General features: G+C 58.7%; 1 protein-coding gene across 1 annotated transcript; it reads left to right on the forward strand.

Annotated features, from left to right (window-relative positions):
* Positions 1-372: 372 nt before the first annotated feature.
* Positions 373-15,680, forward strand: NPC1L1 (NPC1 like intracellular cholesterol transporter 1). Its single transcript, XM_077765774.1, has 19 exons — positions 373-426; positions 1,266-2,794; positions 4,670-4,770; positions 5,321-5,493; positions 5,693-5,821; positions 6,120-6,302; positions 6,747-6,861; positions 6,967-7,094; positions 7,473-7,610; positions 7,716-7,805; positions 12,020-12,210; positions 12,348-12,472; positions 12,964-13,090; positions 13,194-13,249; positions 13,988-14,138; positions 14,244-14,475; positions 14,564-14,677; positions 14,755-14,917; positions 15,264-15,680. The coding sequence occupies exons 1-19, from the start codon at positions 373-375 to the stop codon at positions 15,458-15,460; spliced, it is 3,996 nt and encodes a 1,331-aa protein (XP_077621900.1). The 3' UTR covers positions 15,461-15,680.
* Positions 15,681-15,884: the final 204 nt, after the last annotated feature.

Below are 15,884 nucleotides of genomic sequence, written 5' to 3' on the forward strand. Positions count from 1 at the left end.
TAGGTGAGGGGGGCCAGGGTATGGCGAGCAAGGGTTGGGGGGGCAGTCCTCGCTTTGGGAAGCGGGCAAAGAGGAGACCCCAGCGCCTCCCAGGGAGGTTCGTGGAGAGAGTGGGACACAGGTGGGAGGGCAGGAGGAAGTGGATCATTAACCAGCTAAGAGCCGTGGGAGGTGCACACCTCAGCCCCATTGGTTCCTGACCAGTCAGCCCAGGCCCTTCCCAGCAGGGAGGCTGCCTTGCTGAGTACCCCCAGTTTAAGTGTATGTGCTGTCTGGACGGTTACTGTGTGTCCCCAGGAGCCTGCCCTCGGCCATCTCTGGCTGTCCCCGTGGCCTGGCCCCTACCTCCCCAGACCCCTTCCCAGAGCCGGGATGGCAGAGGCCGGACCGAGGGGCTGGCTGCTGTGGGCTCTGCTCCTACACTTGGTGAGTCCCGGTGCTGGTGGTCGCCCTTCCACTGCTGCCGGAGGGGCTATCGGGGAGGGGGCTGCTTGGCCACAGTGAGGAGGGACCGAGGCTGAGGCGCTGGTCTGTGGATAGATAAGGGACCCTGGGCGCCCCAAAGGAGGAGTGCGGGTGGGGGTCCTGGGCGGCCCAGGCCCCAGGTCATGGGGTTGGGTGGACACAAGTGCCGGGGATGGGGGATGCCTGTGTGCCTCCCATGCCTGGTGCCCCGTGGATGTCCTGGCCTGAGATGGCCAGTGGAGGGACGAGGGAGGGTCCAGTCTTGGGATGCCATTGGGATGGGCTAGGGGTGCATGGGTATTGCCCGACAAGGATTCAGCACCTGGATGGAGAGGAGTTCCGAGGCTCTCGCACGTCAGGGGGGACAGCTGAAGGCTCTCAACCCCAAGCAGGTGACGCAGGAAAGGTCTGCACAGAATCTCCAAGAGGGGCCCTGGGCCCCCAGGTGCAGCCAGCAGCCTCCCAACCTGTCGTGGCCTCTGTTTCTCAGCAGGACCAGGCGGCAGCCTCCAAGGGTGTCCACCCCGTTATCCCCACCTGTTCCCTTACCCTCCGGCGTGACTTTGCTAAAGGCAGGTCTGTCTAGCCACCTACCTCTCCTCAGTAACCCTGTCGCTTGGGATGCAGGCTGGGCTTGTCCAAGCCATCACCCCTAGACACTGTGGGTGCATCCCGCCCCTCCCCAGGTCTCCAGATTGTGCACCCCATGCCTGTACCTGCCCTCTCCCTCCCCCCACCCCTTCCTGGCTGCCCGCTGCTGGGTGATGCTGGGCCCCGTGGTGATGTCACCCCACCCGCAGGCCCAGGCTGAGCTGTATACACCCATCCACCAGTCTGGCTACTGCGCCTTCTATGACGAGTGCGGCAAGAATCCAGAGCTGTCCGGAGGCCTGGCTCCTCTGTCCAATGTGTCCTGCCTGTCCAACACGCCTGCCCGCCGCCTCGCCGGCGAGCACCTGGCCCTCCTGCGGCGCATCTGCCCCCGCCTGTATAGTGGTCCCGACACCACCTACGCCTGCTGCTCCGCCAAGCAGCTGGTGTCCCTGGAGGCAAGCCTGGCGGTCACCAAGGCGCTCCTCACACGCTGCCCGGCCTGCTCCGACAACTTCGTGAGTCTGCACTGCCACAACACCTGCAGCCCCGACCAGAGCCTCTTTGTCAATGTCACGCGCGTGGTAGTGCGCGGGGGTGGCCAGCCACCGGCCGTGGTGGCCTACGAGGCCTTCTACCAGAGCAGCTTCGCCGGGCAGACCTATGACTCATGCAGCCGGGTGCGCGTCCCCGCAGCGGCCACACTGGCCGTGGGTGCCATGTGTGGTGTCTACGGCTCCGCCCTCTGCAATGCGCAGCGCTGGCTCAATTTCCAGGGGGACACGGGGAACGGCCTGGCCCCCCTGGACATCACCTTCTACCTCTGGGAGCCTGGCCAGATGCCAGGGAGTGGGATGCAGCCTCTGAACGGGGAGGTCGCGCCTTGCAATGAGTCCCAGGCAGACGGCGGGGCTGCCTGCTCCTGCCAGGACTGTGCTGCCTCCTGCCCCGTCATCGCGCGGCCCCAGCCCCTGGACGCCACCTTCTACCTGGGCCGGATGGCAGGCGGGCTGGCCCTCGTCATCGCCCTCTGCTCTGCCTTCGCCGTGCTCACCGCCTTCCTGGCGGGGCCCCGCCTGGCCTCCCGCTGGCGCAAGGGCAAGTCGCCGGACCCCACGGCAGGCACGAGCCTCTCTGACAGACTGAGCCTGTCCACGCATAGCCTCCTGGGCCGTTGCTTCCAGGGCTGGGGCACGTGGGTGGCCTCGTGGCCGCTGACCGTCCTGCTGGTGTCTATCGCTGTGGTGCTGACCTTGTCAGGAGGCCTGGCCTTCGTGGAGCTGACCACAGACCCGGTGGAGCTGTGGTCGGCCCCCAACAGCCAGGCCCGGAGGGAGAAGGCATTTCACGACGAGCACTTCGGCCCTTTCTTCCGAACCAACCAGGTGATCCTGACAGCGCCCCAGCGGCCCGGCTCCAGGTATGACTCCCTGCTGCTGGGGCCCAAGAACTTCAGTGGGGTCCTGGCCCCCGACATTCTGCTGGAGGTGCTGGAGCTGCAGGAGACCCTGCGGCACCTCCAGGTGTGGTCGCCTGAGGAGCAGCGGAACGTGTCACTCCAGGACGTTTGCTTCGCGCCCCTCAACCCGTACAATGCCAGCCTCTCTGACTGCTGCGTCAACAGCCTCTTGCAGTATTTCCAGAACAACCGCACGCGCCTGCTGCTCACGGCCAACCAGACACTGACAGGACAGACCTCCCAAGTGGACTGGAGGGACCACTTTCTCTACTGTGCTAAGTGAGTCCTTGCTGGCTGGCCCGGCGGTGGGGGGAATAGAGGGGAGCCGCTGTGTGCAGCGGCCCCTGGGGTCCTGTGTGGCCCCAAGTTTCTGTGTCAGGGGCTGCAACACACCCTTCCCCTCCATACTTGTCCCAGCCCCCCCACCCAGGGGGCCGTCACGGCCTCCCCGGTTCTGACCCTGCTCGGACAGAGCAGTGGCATCCTTGCGTGTTCTTGCTTTGAGTGTGAGAGTGATGTGATGGCCCCACAAACATGTGTGCTTCTGTGTCTTCTCTTTGCTTCTGTGCGGGCCCCCAGGACTGCAGGGTCACCTAGCAGGGGCTGGGGCTCGTGTCAGCCTGGGCTGGGTGCCCCTGTGCAGGGTGCAGCCACACACCAGTGTTGAGGGTTCCAGCCCCAGCTGCCTCCACTCTGCTGTGCTGCAAACAGGATGAGAGTAAGGCCACTGGGCCTTGGGGCTGGGGGGCAGCAGGTGGGCAGGCAGCGGCCACACCCCCCCTCACTGAGGTTGTAGCATTGACGCTGTGACAGAGACTGAAGACCCCTGGGAGCTCTGGCCCGGGTAGAGGCTGTGTCTACTGACATCTACCACATGATGAAATGAAACAATATGTTCTAGCTCTTTAAACATGACAGTGACAAGCCTCATTATGTGTCAACACAAGTAGCATGCTTTTATGAAAAATAACTGTATTTTCCAAACAGGAAGAGTCAGTGATACGTGTGACATTGTTTTACATCTCTATGAATCTCTTTGGTGGCTTGTTTAATGGGAGATAGCTGGCTTCTGGCTTCTGCATGTGGTCTGCTGGTAGGGCCATAGTGGGAATCTCTGGCCTCACCCCTGTGTGGCTGGACGGGGGAGGAGCATCATGAGGGCCTCTCCACATACTTGTGGTTTTCTTTGATAGACACCCAAACTCAGCACGTGGCTTTTCCTAAATGTTAGTTGCAACATGGAATCTGAAGTCACGTCTGTGGACTGTCTCTACCTGTTATACCCAACGGCAAATGAAGGGGAAAAAAGCAGAAAGCATCTTAGTGTTATTATGAAAATACTTTTGATCTTGCCGACCCTCGAAAGGGTGTTAGGGCCCTGACACCACACTGAAGACCACTGGATTAGGCAAGGGACCCAGGGCTCCACCCCTCAGGAAAGTCCAAGTTTGGACCGCTTCCTAGAGTCGGTGTCTTGGCCCCGACTGGCTGGCTGGCCCTTAGAACTGGCGGGTCTGGGAGGGAGCTCTGGCCCCAGGTCCAGTCCTTGTGTTGGCTTTATTTTGATTTTGGATGCTCACAACAACTGTTGGGCAGTTGGATTATCCCCATTCCAGAGGCAGGAAAACTGAGACCCAGGGTTGTGGTGAGCTCTCAAGGTCACATAGCAAGCAGCACACCCAGGACAGCTGGTGAGCCACGTGCTCGCTCACAAAGAGCACTCTGTCCAGATGCCCTCCACATGCATGCAGGGTGGCAGGGCTAGTAACTTGTCTGCAGGAAAGATCTGATCTCAGGGCTTGGCGGGGGAGCAGGCTGAGCACCGTGAGGCTGTCTTGTAGGAACGGAGCTCGTGCCAGACTCCCAGGGCTAAGTCCTGGTGCCTCCCGGCCGGCCAGCCGCACGTGTCACACTTGCGTGGCTGCCTTGTCTGCCATGCTACCTGGAGACTGCAGGGTCGGGTGGGTGTGAGGGGAGAGCTCACACAGCCCTGGTCACAGAGCTCTGCTCCCCTCTGGGTCTGACCAAGGGAAATTTTGGAGGGAGAAATGGTTCTGACCACAGGGGAGGTGATAGTGCTGGCAGTCTGGGGCTAGGTGCCGGGTCCGTTAATGGGCATAGGGCTAGGAAAGGTTCTTCCTTTTCTCCCCCCAGCGCCCCGCTCACCTTCAAGGATGGCACAGCCCTGGCCCTGAGCTGCATGGCTGACTATGGGGGCCCTATCTTCCCTTTTCTTGCTGTGGGGGGCTATAAAGGTAAGCTGGGTGGCCCCGGGGGAGGCCACCAAAGGGGCAATATGGGACAGGGACGGTGGGCCAGAGGGTGAGAATACTGATGGGCTCTCACTGCCTGGGGGTGGGCCAGGCTTATAGGAGGCTGACAGGGGCCACAGAACTGCTACCTTTTTAATCTTCTCCAGCCTGCTCAGGTCCTCTGGTTCTGTGCCTGACTTCACAGGCTTGTCCTTGGCTGAAAGACGGAAGTGGGGTGGAGGGATTAGACAATGACTTGGATATGGACAGTCAGGGAGGGAAGCAGGGGTGCTGCCAGAGGGGGGGAGGGGAGCAGGGGTGAGGCTGAGGTGGGGAGGGGTGCAGGGGTGCTGCTGGAGTGGGGGACAGGAGCAAGGGTGAGGTTGCAGTAGATGAGGGGAGCAGTGGTGAGCAGGGCTAAGGCCAGAGTTGGGGACGGGAGCAGGGGTGAGCAGAGGTGAGGCTGGAGTTGGGAGGGGAGCAAGGGTGCTGCTGGGGTGGGAGACGGGAGCAGGGGTAAGGAAGGAGGGTGGCTGAGCATTTCTTATCCCAGGAAAGGACTACTCTGAGGCAGAGGCCCTGATCATGACCTTCTCCCTTAACAACTACGCCCCTGAGGACCCTCGGCTGGCGCAGGCAAAGCTCTGGGAGGGGGCCTTCTTGGAGGAGATGAGAGCTTTCCAGCGGCGGACAGCCGGCAGGTTCCAGGTCACGTTCATGGCGGAGGTAGGCTTCGAGGGGTCCATGACTCTCTGCAAGGGCCGGCGACCCGGGTGGCTTGGGTGGGTCCCCGTGCCCCCATCCTGGACGCCCCCCTCCTGAGTGACCCTGGGCCTGCGGCCACCCACAAGGAGGACAGGATCCAGCGGGCTGGCTAGGCTGGAGGAGTCCTCGGGTCAGCGGGGCTGGGGGTGTGCATCCGTAGCGCTCCCTGGAGGACGAGATCAACCGAACCACGGCCCAGGACCTGCCTATCTTCGGGGTCAGCTACATTGTCATCTTCCTGTACATCTCCCTGGCCCTGGGCAGCTACTCCAGCTGGCGCCGGGTGGCGGTGAGGATCTGGAGGGGCCCAGTGGGGTGGGCTGGCTGGTCAGAGCATCTGGAAACTTCCCAGAGCAATGGGGACACCTCTGAGGTGGCTCCCCAAGGGGTAATACTTCTCAAAAGGCTGCATGATTAATTCCCATCCTGCTCGGGCCCTGGCAGCATGTGCACAGCTGACCTGTTGGGGGGGATGCGGGAACGAAGAGACCCCCCCCAGCATGCCTGCTCTGGCCCCGCTGCCCTTCTCCAGCTCGGGGTGGGGGGTGCCTGGGGCGGCTGAGGAGGCTGAACCTGGCCCATTGCAGGTGGACGCCAAGGCCACGCTGGGCCTGGGCGGGGTGGCCGTGGTGCTGGGAGCGGTCACGGCGGCCATGGGCCTCTTCTCGTACCTGGGCGTCCCCTCCTCCCTGGTGATCCTGCAGGTGGTACCTTTCCTGGTGCTGGCCGTGGGGGCCGACAACATCTTCATCTTCGTGCTCGAGTACCAGGTGAGAGGGTGGGGCTCCCGTCTTCTCGCAGACGTGGTCCTGCACTGGTTTGGGCCTTTCCCGCTCTCTCCTCCACCAGCATTCGTGTCTACAGTTCCTTGCAAAACGGAGTGTCCTGTATCTTGCACGCACCACGTGTGTTCCTACCTCGTGTGCCACCTTGCTCTGTGCTGAGTGTCAGGGCCATCCGGCCTCCTCTGTAGCAGTCCACAGACTCGAAGTCCCCATGGACTTAGCCTCTCCTGCTGGTGCACCTTTAGGGACCCAGGGACACGTTGGAGGGAGAGTGCTGTGCACGTCCCACAACGAGCCAAGCACGGCTCCTGGCCAGACACTGAGAAGCGGGGTGTTCGCTGGGTCTGCTCCTCACTGAGGTGGGGTCTTCCGGCCAGGGCTGTGCCCTCCTGGCCGGCCCTGGACACTGTCCCTGACGTCCCCACACAGAGGCTGCCACGGAGGCCTGGGGAGCAGCGAGAGGCCCACATCGGCCGTGCGCTGGGCAGGGTGGCTCCCAGCATGCTGCTCTGCAGCCTCTCCGAGGCCATCTGCTTCTTCCTCGGTGAGGCCAGCACCCCTTCCTGCCGGGGCGGTGTGCGTGGGCGGCCCCCTGCCCTCCACTGCTGCGAGCAGTCGCAGGACCTGAGATTCACCCCTGCACCCCCAGGGGCTCTCACCCCCATGCCAGCGGTGAGGACCTTCGCCCTGACCTCCGGCTTGGCCATCATCCTGGACTTCCTGCTGCAGGTGTCGGCCTTTGTGGCCCTGCTGTCTCTGGACAGCAGGCGGCAGGAGGTAGGGCTGGGGCAGGCCCCAGGGACCCACCTGGCAGAGCAGACTCAGAGAGTGGGGCTGGGTGTGGGGACGGCGTGTGGGTGTGTGGACCGCATAGCCCCCAGGGCCCCATGGAGAAGCAAGTCCGCTTTGATAATTTAGAGGAACATTATCAAATCTGCAAGGTACGAAAGGCCGAGAAAAGCTAGAAGTGAGATGTTGAGAGGGAGGATGCAGAGTTTAGTGGTGTTTTATCACCGTGGAAAATAAAAGCTGAGAACAGCACACTGGCACGTCCCCCCAACCCCCACCCCTGTCCCATGAGGTGGCGCTGCAACGGGAGGGAGGGGAAGCTGGGCTCTGCTCTGGGGCCACCATGAGGGGGCTGCCTCCCCGTAGGCCTCCCGGATGGATGTCTGCTGCTGCGTTGGTGCCCGGGAGCTGCCCCCAGATGACCAAAGTGAGGGGCTCCTGCTCCGATTCTTCCGCAAGATCTACGTCCCGCTCCTCCTGCACCGGGTCACTCGTGTGGTTGTGGTGAGTGGGGGGGGGGGTGCCTGCCCACGGGGCCTCGAGCTTGCCTGGGTGAGGGCTGGCTGGGACGCCAGTGGCCCAGCTCCAGAGCATCCCTCACCTCCACAGCTGCTGCTGTTCACCGGCCTGTTTGGAGTCGGGTTGTACTTCATGTGCCAGGTCAGCGTGGGGCTGGATCAGGAGCTGGCCTTGCCTAAGGTGAGCTGCGCCTCGTGACCTCCGCTCAGTGGCCTGGGATCCAGGGGGTCAGCACACACTGCCAGTGCCAGGCATGGGCCGGGGGGCTTATTCACAGTGGGGACCCGGGAGAGTGGCCAAGCCAGAGTGTGAACGCGCAGGGGTGGGCGCCATCCCCACGCCTCGTGGGGGGCAGGAGCAGGCCATGGGGACCTGGCCGAGTGGGGCGAGCGTCCAGGCGGAGTGACCGATGGCTTACCAAGTGCCTGCCCCGTGCTGGGCACACCACCTCCTCAGGCCTAAGAGACAGGGGTCAGTGGCTCTGTGGAGGGCAAGACCTTCGTGGCTTGAGGGGCCAGATGGCCTTGTGGGTGGAAGAGAGGTGGGCAAGGATGGCAGCCAGCATGACCCCTGTGACTCCCTCTGCGCTCCCCTGCCCGGTGCCCACCATATTCTCTCCATCTCTGTGGACTGGACCCTGCTCAGGACCCCATGGAAGTGGGACCCTCCAGTGTATGTCCTTCTGTGTCTGTCTCCTGCCACTCAGCGTCAGCTCTCCGGGTTCATCCACATTGGGACAGGCGTTGGAGCATCCTTCCCTCTCAAGGCTGAGGATGCTCACACATTTGTGAGGACGGACACACACACACACACACACACACACACATTTTCTTCACTCCTTGTTTGTGCACATGGGTTCCTTCCTGAGTGTTTGTAATGAGGCTGCTGTGGATATGAGTGCACAGAGATCTCTCCCCGATCCTGCATTCCATACTTTCTGGTGTGTTCCCAATGGGAGCTAGCTGCTGGGCCACCTGAGAACTCTAACTGTAATTTATTTTTAAGTTTATTTATTTATTTTGAGAGAGAGAGTGAGAGAGTGCATGAGCAGGGGTGGGGCAGAGGGAGAGGAGACAGAATCCGAAGCAGGCTCCAGGCTCTGAGCTGTCAGCACAGAGCCCAACTCTGGGCTTGAAGTCATGAACCACGAGACCATGACCTGGGCAGAAGTCGGATGCTTAACCAACTGAGACCCCCAGGCGCCCTCTGCCCCTTTTTTGATAGTACCATCCTGGCTGGTGTGAAGGGGCACCCACTGGGGTTCTGATTTGCATTTCCCAGATAGTCAGTGATGCTGACCATCTTTCCGTGTGTTTATTGGCCATTTGTGTGTCTTCTTTGGAGTGGAGAAATGTATATTCAAGTCTTTTGCCCATTTTTGAATCAGGTTGGGCTATTTTTGGTTTGTCTCTTTGCTGAGTTTTGGGAATTCTCTAGATATTTGGGGTACTGATTTCTAATCAGATACGTGATTGGTAAATGTTTTCTCCACTTCTGTTGGTTGTCTTTCTACAGTATTGGGAAGGTCTTTTGATGAACAAAAGTTTTTAATTCTCATAGCACCTGGCCAGCCCAGTTGGAGCATGCTACCCTTGATCTCAGGGCCATGAGTTTAGGCCCTCCACTGGGAGTAGCAATTACCGAAAAATAAAAAACTTTTAAGTCTTTTTTTTTTAATTTTTTTAACGTTTATTTATTTTTGAGACAGAGAGAGACAGAGTATGAGCAGGGGAGGGTCAGAGAGAGGGAGACACAGAATCTGAAACAGGCTCCAGGCTCTGAGCTGTCAGCACAGAGCCTGACGCGGGGCTCGAACCCACAGACCACAAGATCATTACCTGAGCCGAAGTCGGCCGCTTAACCGACTGAGCCACCCAGGCGCCCCAAAAACTTTTAAGTCTTTTAAAAACCTTTTTAAATTTTTCATAAAGTCCAATTTGCCTATTTTCCCACTTGTTACCCAGGATTCTGGTGTTGTTAAAGAAATCATCACCAGGGGCACCTGGGTGGCTCAGTCGATTCAAGCGTCCAACTTCGGCTCAGGTCATGATCTCACGGTTCGTGGGTTCGAGCCCTGTGTCGGGCTCTGTGCTGACAGCTCAGAGCCTGGAGCCTGCTTCAGATACTGTGTCTCCCTCTCTCTCTGACTCTCCCCTGCTCATGCTGTATCTCTCTCTCAGAAATAAATAAAACATTTAAAAATTTTAAAAAAGAAAAGAAATAATCACCAAATCCAGTATCTGGAACCTGTGTTTTCCTCTAAGGGTATTGCAAATTCAGCTCTTACTTGCTGGATCCATTTGAGTTAATTTTTGTACATAGTTACACATATTTTTGAAGGTCCAACTTCATTCTTTTGTGTGTGGACGTCCCACGTCCCCAGCACCATGCATTGAAGAGACTCCCTTTCCCTACAGGATGGTCTTGGCACCCTTGTCAGAGTCTATGTCACCATACACGCAAGGGTCTACGTCTGGGCTGTCTTCTGTCCCATAGGTCTGTCTGTCTGTCTGTCTGTCGTTATGCCAGTGCCTCACTGCTTAAACTACTGTGCATTTGTGGTCAGTTTTGAGATCAGGAAATGTGAGTCCTCCAACTTTCATTCTTTTTAAAGATTCTTTTAGGTCTTTGGAGTGGAGTCCCTTATGAGTTTTAAGATGGATTTTTCTATTTCTGCGAAAAACATCATTGAGATCTTGATAGGATCGCACTGAATCTGGAGGCTCTTTGGCGGCCCGGGGAATATTCAGCCTTCCAGTTCATGGGCACAGGCGTCTTCTCACTTATTTGTGTCTTTAATTTCTGTCTGGGATGTGGCATGGCTATCAGTGTGTAGTTCTTTCATGTCCTGGTGAAGTTAGTCCCTAAGTACTTTGTTTTATGCTATTGTAACTGTACTTTCCTTAGCTTCCTTTTGGTTATTCATTACTTATGTATAGAAATGCAACTGATTTTTGTGTGTTGGTCTCATAACTTGCCACTTTGCTGAATTTATTTACCAGTCTTAAGGGTTTTTTGGTGGAATGTTAGTTTTATATACGTATGATCATGTTATCTACACACAGATTTTTCCTGTAGCCCTCCTCTCTAGCTCTGGAATTTCTGGGCTCCAGTCTATGTTTTCTATTTGGTGGTCTTCCTGTTTTGTTCATACTTTCTTTTCTTGACTTTGTCCGTATCTTATTTTGGCTCTGTGAGCATTCCTAAGACAGATGGTTTAAAGTTTCTGCCTGATTCTATCTGGTCTTTCTCAAGGAGGTCATCTGTTGATTAGTTTTTGTTCCTAGGTATGGGCCACACTTTTCTATTTTTTGTGTATGTTGTAATTTTTGTTGTTGAAAAACACAGTTGAGTTGTATCATATGGTAACTCTAAAGATCAGATTCTCCTCCCTTCTCTAGGGTTTGCTTTTTTTTTTTTTTTTATGTGATGTGTCTGTGTCCTAGAGATTAGCCTGTGGTATAAGATTAAAGTCTTATCAGGTTTTTTCTGAGCCTGTGCCTTTCCCTGGTAACGTGCGGTGATCTCTGTATTTGCGACTGCATTTGAATGTTCCATTCCTTAAACAGCTGGCTCCCAGAAGGAGAAAAAGGAGAAAAAACATGAAACAGAAAACTAATAAGCCAGTCACTTTCCATTTAAATATCTTGGCAGTTGGACCAGCTGGGGGCGGCGGAGGCCGAGGTGCAGCCTGAGATCAGAAGCTGTGATCAGCCCTCTGAACACAAATTTGCCATCTGTAGAGGGTGGGGTCCTTATGTCCCAAGCGGACGGCAAGCAGTGTACAAACTGCCCCTGGGACACTCACACGTGCTGGGAGCTGAAGGCATTGACATGAAGCACAGTTAGTATCCAGGCCTTTCCCTGGAAGCTGCGAGCCCTCAACCGCCCCCAGGGCTGCAAACCCCATCAGACCTGCGGTGCAGCTGCGTCTAGGTGGGGTGGGGGTAGACTCCTGGCACCTCGTACTCAGTCTTCTCTGCCCTGTTCGGAGATTTTGGGAGAAGGGAACAGGTCATGCAGGTGCCTGACACACAGCCACTTTCTGTGTGCACACGCCTGTGGGCTGTGCCTGAACCGAGACAATAGGAAGGGATCATGTTACACGCGCAGGCATGTGTGTGTGCGTGTCAGAGTGTGTTCACATGGGGCGGAGCGTGTCGCTTTGTGCTTGCACCTGTGGTTATATACACCTCTCGCCCTGTATCTCTGTAATGGATCCGCAAGTGCACCTCTGTGAGTTCTGTCTCTGTGAGCAGGTGTGCCTGTGCGTGTACCCCGCCCCCCAACTCTCACGTACTTCTGTGAGTGTGCATGTAGCTCTGTGAGTGGGAGGAGGAGTGCGCCTCTGGGGTGAGTCTGGCCCCGACCTCACCGGCCGTCCTCTGTTCCAGGACTCGTACCTGCTCGACTACTTCCTCTTTCTGAACCGCTACTTTGAGGTGGGGGCTCCAGTCTACTTTGTCACCACTGGGGGCTACAACTTCTCCAGCGAGGCGGGTATGAATGCCATTTGCTCGAGCGCAGGATGCGACACCTTCTCCTTAACCCAGAAGATACAGTTTGCCACTGAGTTCCCCGACGAGTAAGTGGCCAGCTGCCCCCTCCTTACTTCCCTAGGAAGCCCTGTGCCTGGGGAAGGGGCAGGGCCACCATAAGAACGCCCACCTGGTCGAGCCTGCCCCACTCCCCCCAGCCTCCATCCTCTCCCTGCACCCTCAGGTCTTACCTGGCCATCCCTGCCTCTTCCTGGGTGGACGACTTCATTGACTGGCTGACCCCATCTTCCTGCTGCCGCCTATATGCCTTTGGTGCCAATAAAGATAAATTCTGCCCCTCGACCGTCAGTGAGTGCAGGGCGTCTGGGGGCTCAGGGCCTACCTACCACAGCTTGGGGAAACTGAGGCAAGAGAGAAGAGGACTGGCGAGGCCTTCTTGCAGGGTCGATCGGGGTGGGGGCACGGGCTCTGAGCACATGTGTGGGTGACCACAACCCACTGTGTGGGTGCCCCCACCGAGTGGTTATCTCTGGGCATGCCATCACGCTAGGGTGGTGGATGGTGGGAGGGCCAGGTTAGCATGTGGCCCTGGCCTCAGAGCAGCTGCACTTGTATGGGAGTAGGGAGGCCCAAGGGGGTTGTTTCTTTCACCTGCCTACAGGCGCCAGGAGTTTCCATAGGCCTCTCCTACAGAGACAAGGGCAGACCCCTCCAGACCACATGTGGGGCATGGCTGTTTGGCTGGTGGAAGTGCCCGGGGACCTTGATGGGAATGGAGCCAGAGGAGGGCAGAGCAGGGCCTGCGATGCCACTGCCCAGAGCCCCCTCTCTCTTTGCAGACTCCCTGGCCTGCTTGAAGAGCTGCGTGAACTTCACCCTGGGCCCCATCCGGCCATCAGTGGAGCAGTTCCACAAATACCTGCCCTGGTTCCTGGAAGACCCGCCCAACATCAAGTGTCCCAAAGGGTAAGCCTGGGGTGGGGAGGACAGCCTCGTGGGTGCCGGCAGGGGGGCTGTCCCTGAGTGTGGCAGTGGCCCTGATGAAGCCTTCGCTCTGGCTTTCTGGCAGTGGACTGGCAGCGTATAGTACCTCCGTGGATTTGGGACTCGATAGCCAGGTATTAGGTAAGCGTGGCCTCACTTGGTGGGGAAGGCCAGAGTCAGCTGCTCTGGGGTGGGGGGGGAGGGGGAGGTTCCCTGAAGCCCCAGGGAAGAGCCTCTCCGCCTCTAGTCTTCTCTCCCTCCTTCGTGGGAGGCTTTGATCTGCCCTGTCCTCAGAGGTCACGTCACCCAGCACCACGTTCTCAGACTTCACCCAGGTGTGCTTTGCTTCCTTCTCCCCTCCCCCCGCCCCCAATCATCAGTCGTGAGACATTCACCGCCTCTTTTGGCAGTTGGTGGCACCCAGAGTCACCCACACCCCTTCCTCACATGCACAGATCATGCCCAGAGGCGCACCTGGGCGCACCTGGTTAAGCAATGGGCTGTTGCACCTGCCCAGGGGTCACCCAGAGCACAGCCCTGCCTAGTGAACCACTTGCGGGTTTCTGTCTCCGTTTCTGGATCTTCTCTTTAGGAAGATGCATATCGGAAAAGTAATTGACTTAATTTGAAACATCCAATGCATGTTTTGAAACCCTGGAGAGCAGCATCTGGGTTTATCCCGGAAGTGTCTTTAGGCTGCGCCCATCGGAGTCAGGAGGGGTGGAGACTCCCGAGGGGGTGCAACCCCCCAGAGGCAGGGTCCCTCGATCACAAGTTAAGAATTCCATCCTGGTGGCTGCCGAGCCCCTCCCCGGGTGTACCCTAGCCCCCAGGGGTCTGAGGGTGCCTGCAGCGGGCTCTGACCTTGACCTTTTGCAGCCTCGCGTTTCATGGCCTACCACAAGCCACTGCGGAACTCGCAGGATTACACGGAAGCCCTGCGGGCGGCGCGCGCGCTGGCGGCCAACATCACCGCCCACCTGCGGCAGGTGCCGGGCACTGACCCGGCCTTCGAAGTCTTCCCTTACACGTGAGGCCCGGCGGCGGGGGCGGGAGGGTTTCTGGGGCACACGGAGCCGGACCCGGGCCCGGGAAGCGGCAGGCCCTGGCGGTGACAGCGCTCCACCGCCCGCAGGATCACCAACGTATTCTACGAGCAGTACCTGACCGTGGTCCCCGAGGGCCTCTTCATGCTCGCCATGTGCCTGCTGCCCACCTTCGCCGTCTGCTGCCTGCTGCTGGGCATGGACCTGCGCTCCGGCCTCCTCAACCTGTTCTCCATTGTCATGATCCTCGTGGACACCGTGGGCTTCATGGCCCTATGGGGCATCAGCTACAATGCTGTGTCCCTCATCAACTTGGTCACGGTAACACGCGCATGCGCCGGACACTCCACTTCCCTCCCGAGACCCCGCGCCCCAGGCCTGCACGCCTAATGCCCCTTTCTGCCCCCAGGCGGTGGGCATCTCCGTAGAGTTTGTGTCCCACATCACCCGTGCCTTTGCCATCAGCACCCGGCTCACCCGGCTGGAGAGGGCCAAAGAGGCCACGGTCTTCATGGGCAGCGCGGTGAGTGGGCCGGCTACCCCCTGTAGTCCCCACCCCTCCACCCTGCACCCCGCATCATGCCCGCCTGTGACCCCCAGGTGTTCGCGGGAGTGGCCATGACCAATCTGCCAGGCATCCTCGTCCTGGGCTTGGCCAAAGCGCAGCTCATCCAGATCTTCTTCTTCCGCCTCAACCTCCTCATCACCCTGCTGGGCCTGCTGCACGGCCTGGTCTTCCTGCCAGTGGTCCTCAGCTTCCTGGGTGAGCGCCCCGCGTGCCTGCCTCTCCGCACCTGTTGGCCTGTGGCACAGCAGGGCCCCTCCTCCACCCCGCCCCCAGCAGTCCCCGCCCAGGGGGTCCTTCCCCTCCGTCCTCCAAAGCCCATCTCTCCAGCCTAGATGCTCTTGCATCCTAGGGGGCTGGAGAGCCCCACCACCACCCTGAACCCCTCCCTCCTTTCTTCCTGGAACATCCTGTGTGGGTGCCCAGCAAGCCCTCTCTGCTAAGAGGAGCTGTTGCCCACTCTGTGGACAGACTCCGGGCAGGGAGGAGCCTCCTGCCTAGCACACCTCCCTGACGGAGGGCCTCTGGGGCTATCCCTCTGCAGGGCCTGATGTCAATGCTGCTCTGGTGCTGGAGGAGAAGATGGAGGAGGCCGCCAGGGCCAGGATGGCCTCCTGCCCGACCCACCCGGCCCCACCATCCAAGGCCAGCAGCACCTACGTCAACCATGGCTTTGAACACCCTGCCAAGAGCATGGGTGGCGCTGACGGTTCTCTGTCCCCCAGTGGGCAGGGGTTCTGAGGAGTAGACCCTGTCCCGGCTCACCAGCCCTGACCCCAGGAGCCATGCGGGTTTCCTCCCGCGTCCTCCGTCCTCCGACTCAGGGCCTAGGAGAGGCATTCCCCATGGGAGTGTCTGAGGCAGAGCAGTCAGTCTCTGGCAACCAGGTGGGACCTGAGAGGACATTGTGAGGATGAAGGTGGTGTGTGGCAGCGTGGGTGTGGCCTGTTCCTGACCTGTCTCTTGAAGTTGACGTGGGTCTTCCTGGAGCAAGATTTTAAACTTTAATTCCCTGTGTCTATATGTAAACATATATAGAGTATCATTTCACATTTAAATGTTTTCCATACATGACTTGACACGTCCCTTTGCAACAGCTTCTTCCCCCCACACCCTCCTCTCCCCGCTCCCTGCATTTTACACTTATTCCCATTGGTCCCTGTGG

This window comes from Crocuta crocuta, unplaced genomic scaffold (assembly GCF_008692635.1).
Source record: "Crocuta crocuta isolate KB4526 unplaced genomic scaffold, BGI_CrCroc_1.0 scaffold751, whole genome shotgun sequence".
Taxonomy (NCBI): domain Eukaryota; kingdom Metazoa; phylum Chordata; class Mammalia; order Carnivora; family Hyaenidae; genus Crocuta; species Crocuta crocuta.

Bases quoted from the DNA above. Each gene is read 5' to 3' on its own strand.
- NPC1L1 (XM_077765774.1), top strand. From the start codon at position 373: ATGGCAGAGGCCGGACCGAGGGGCTGGCTGCTGTGGGCTCTGCTCCTA. The intron at 2,795-4,669 runs GTGAGTCCTTGC...TTCTCCCCCCAG, and splicing joins CACTTTCTCTACTGTGCTAA to CGCCCCGCTCACCTTCAAGG. The intron at 6,303-6,746 runs GTGAGAGGGTGG...GTCCCCACACAG, and splicing joins TCTTCGTGCTCGAGTACCAG to AGGCTGCCACGGAGGCCTGG.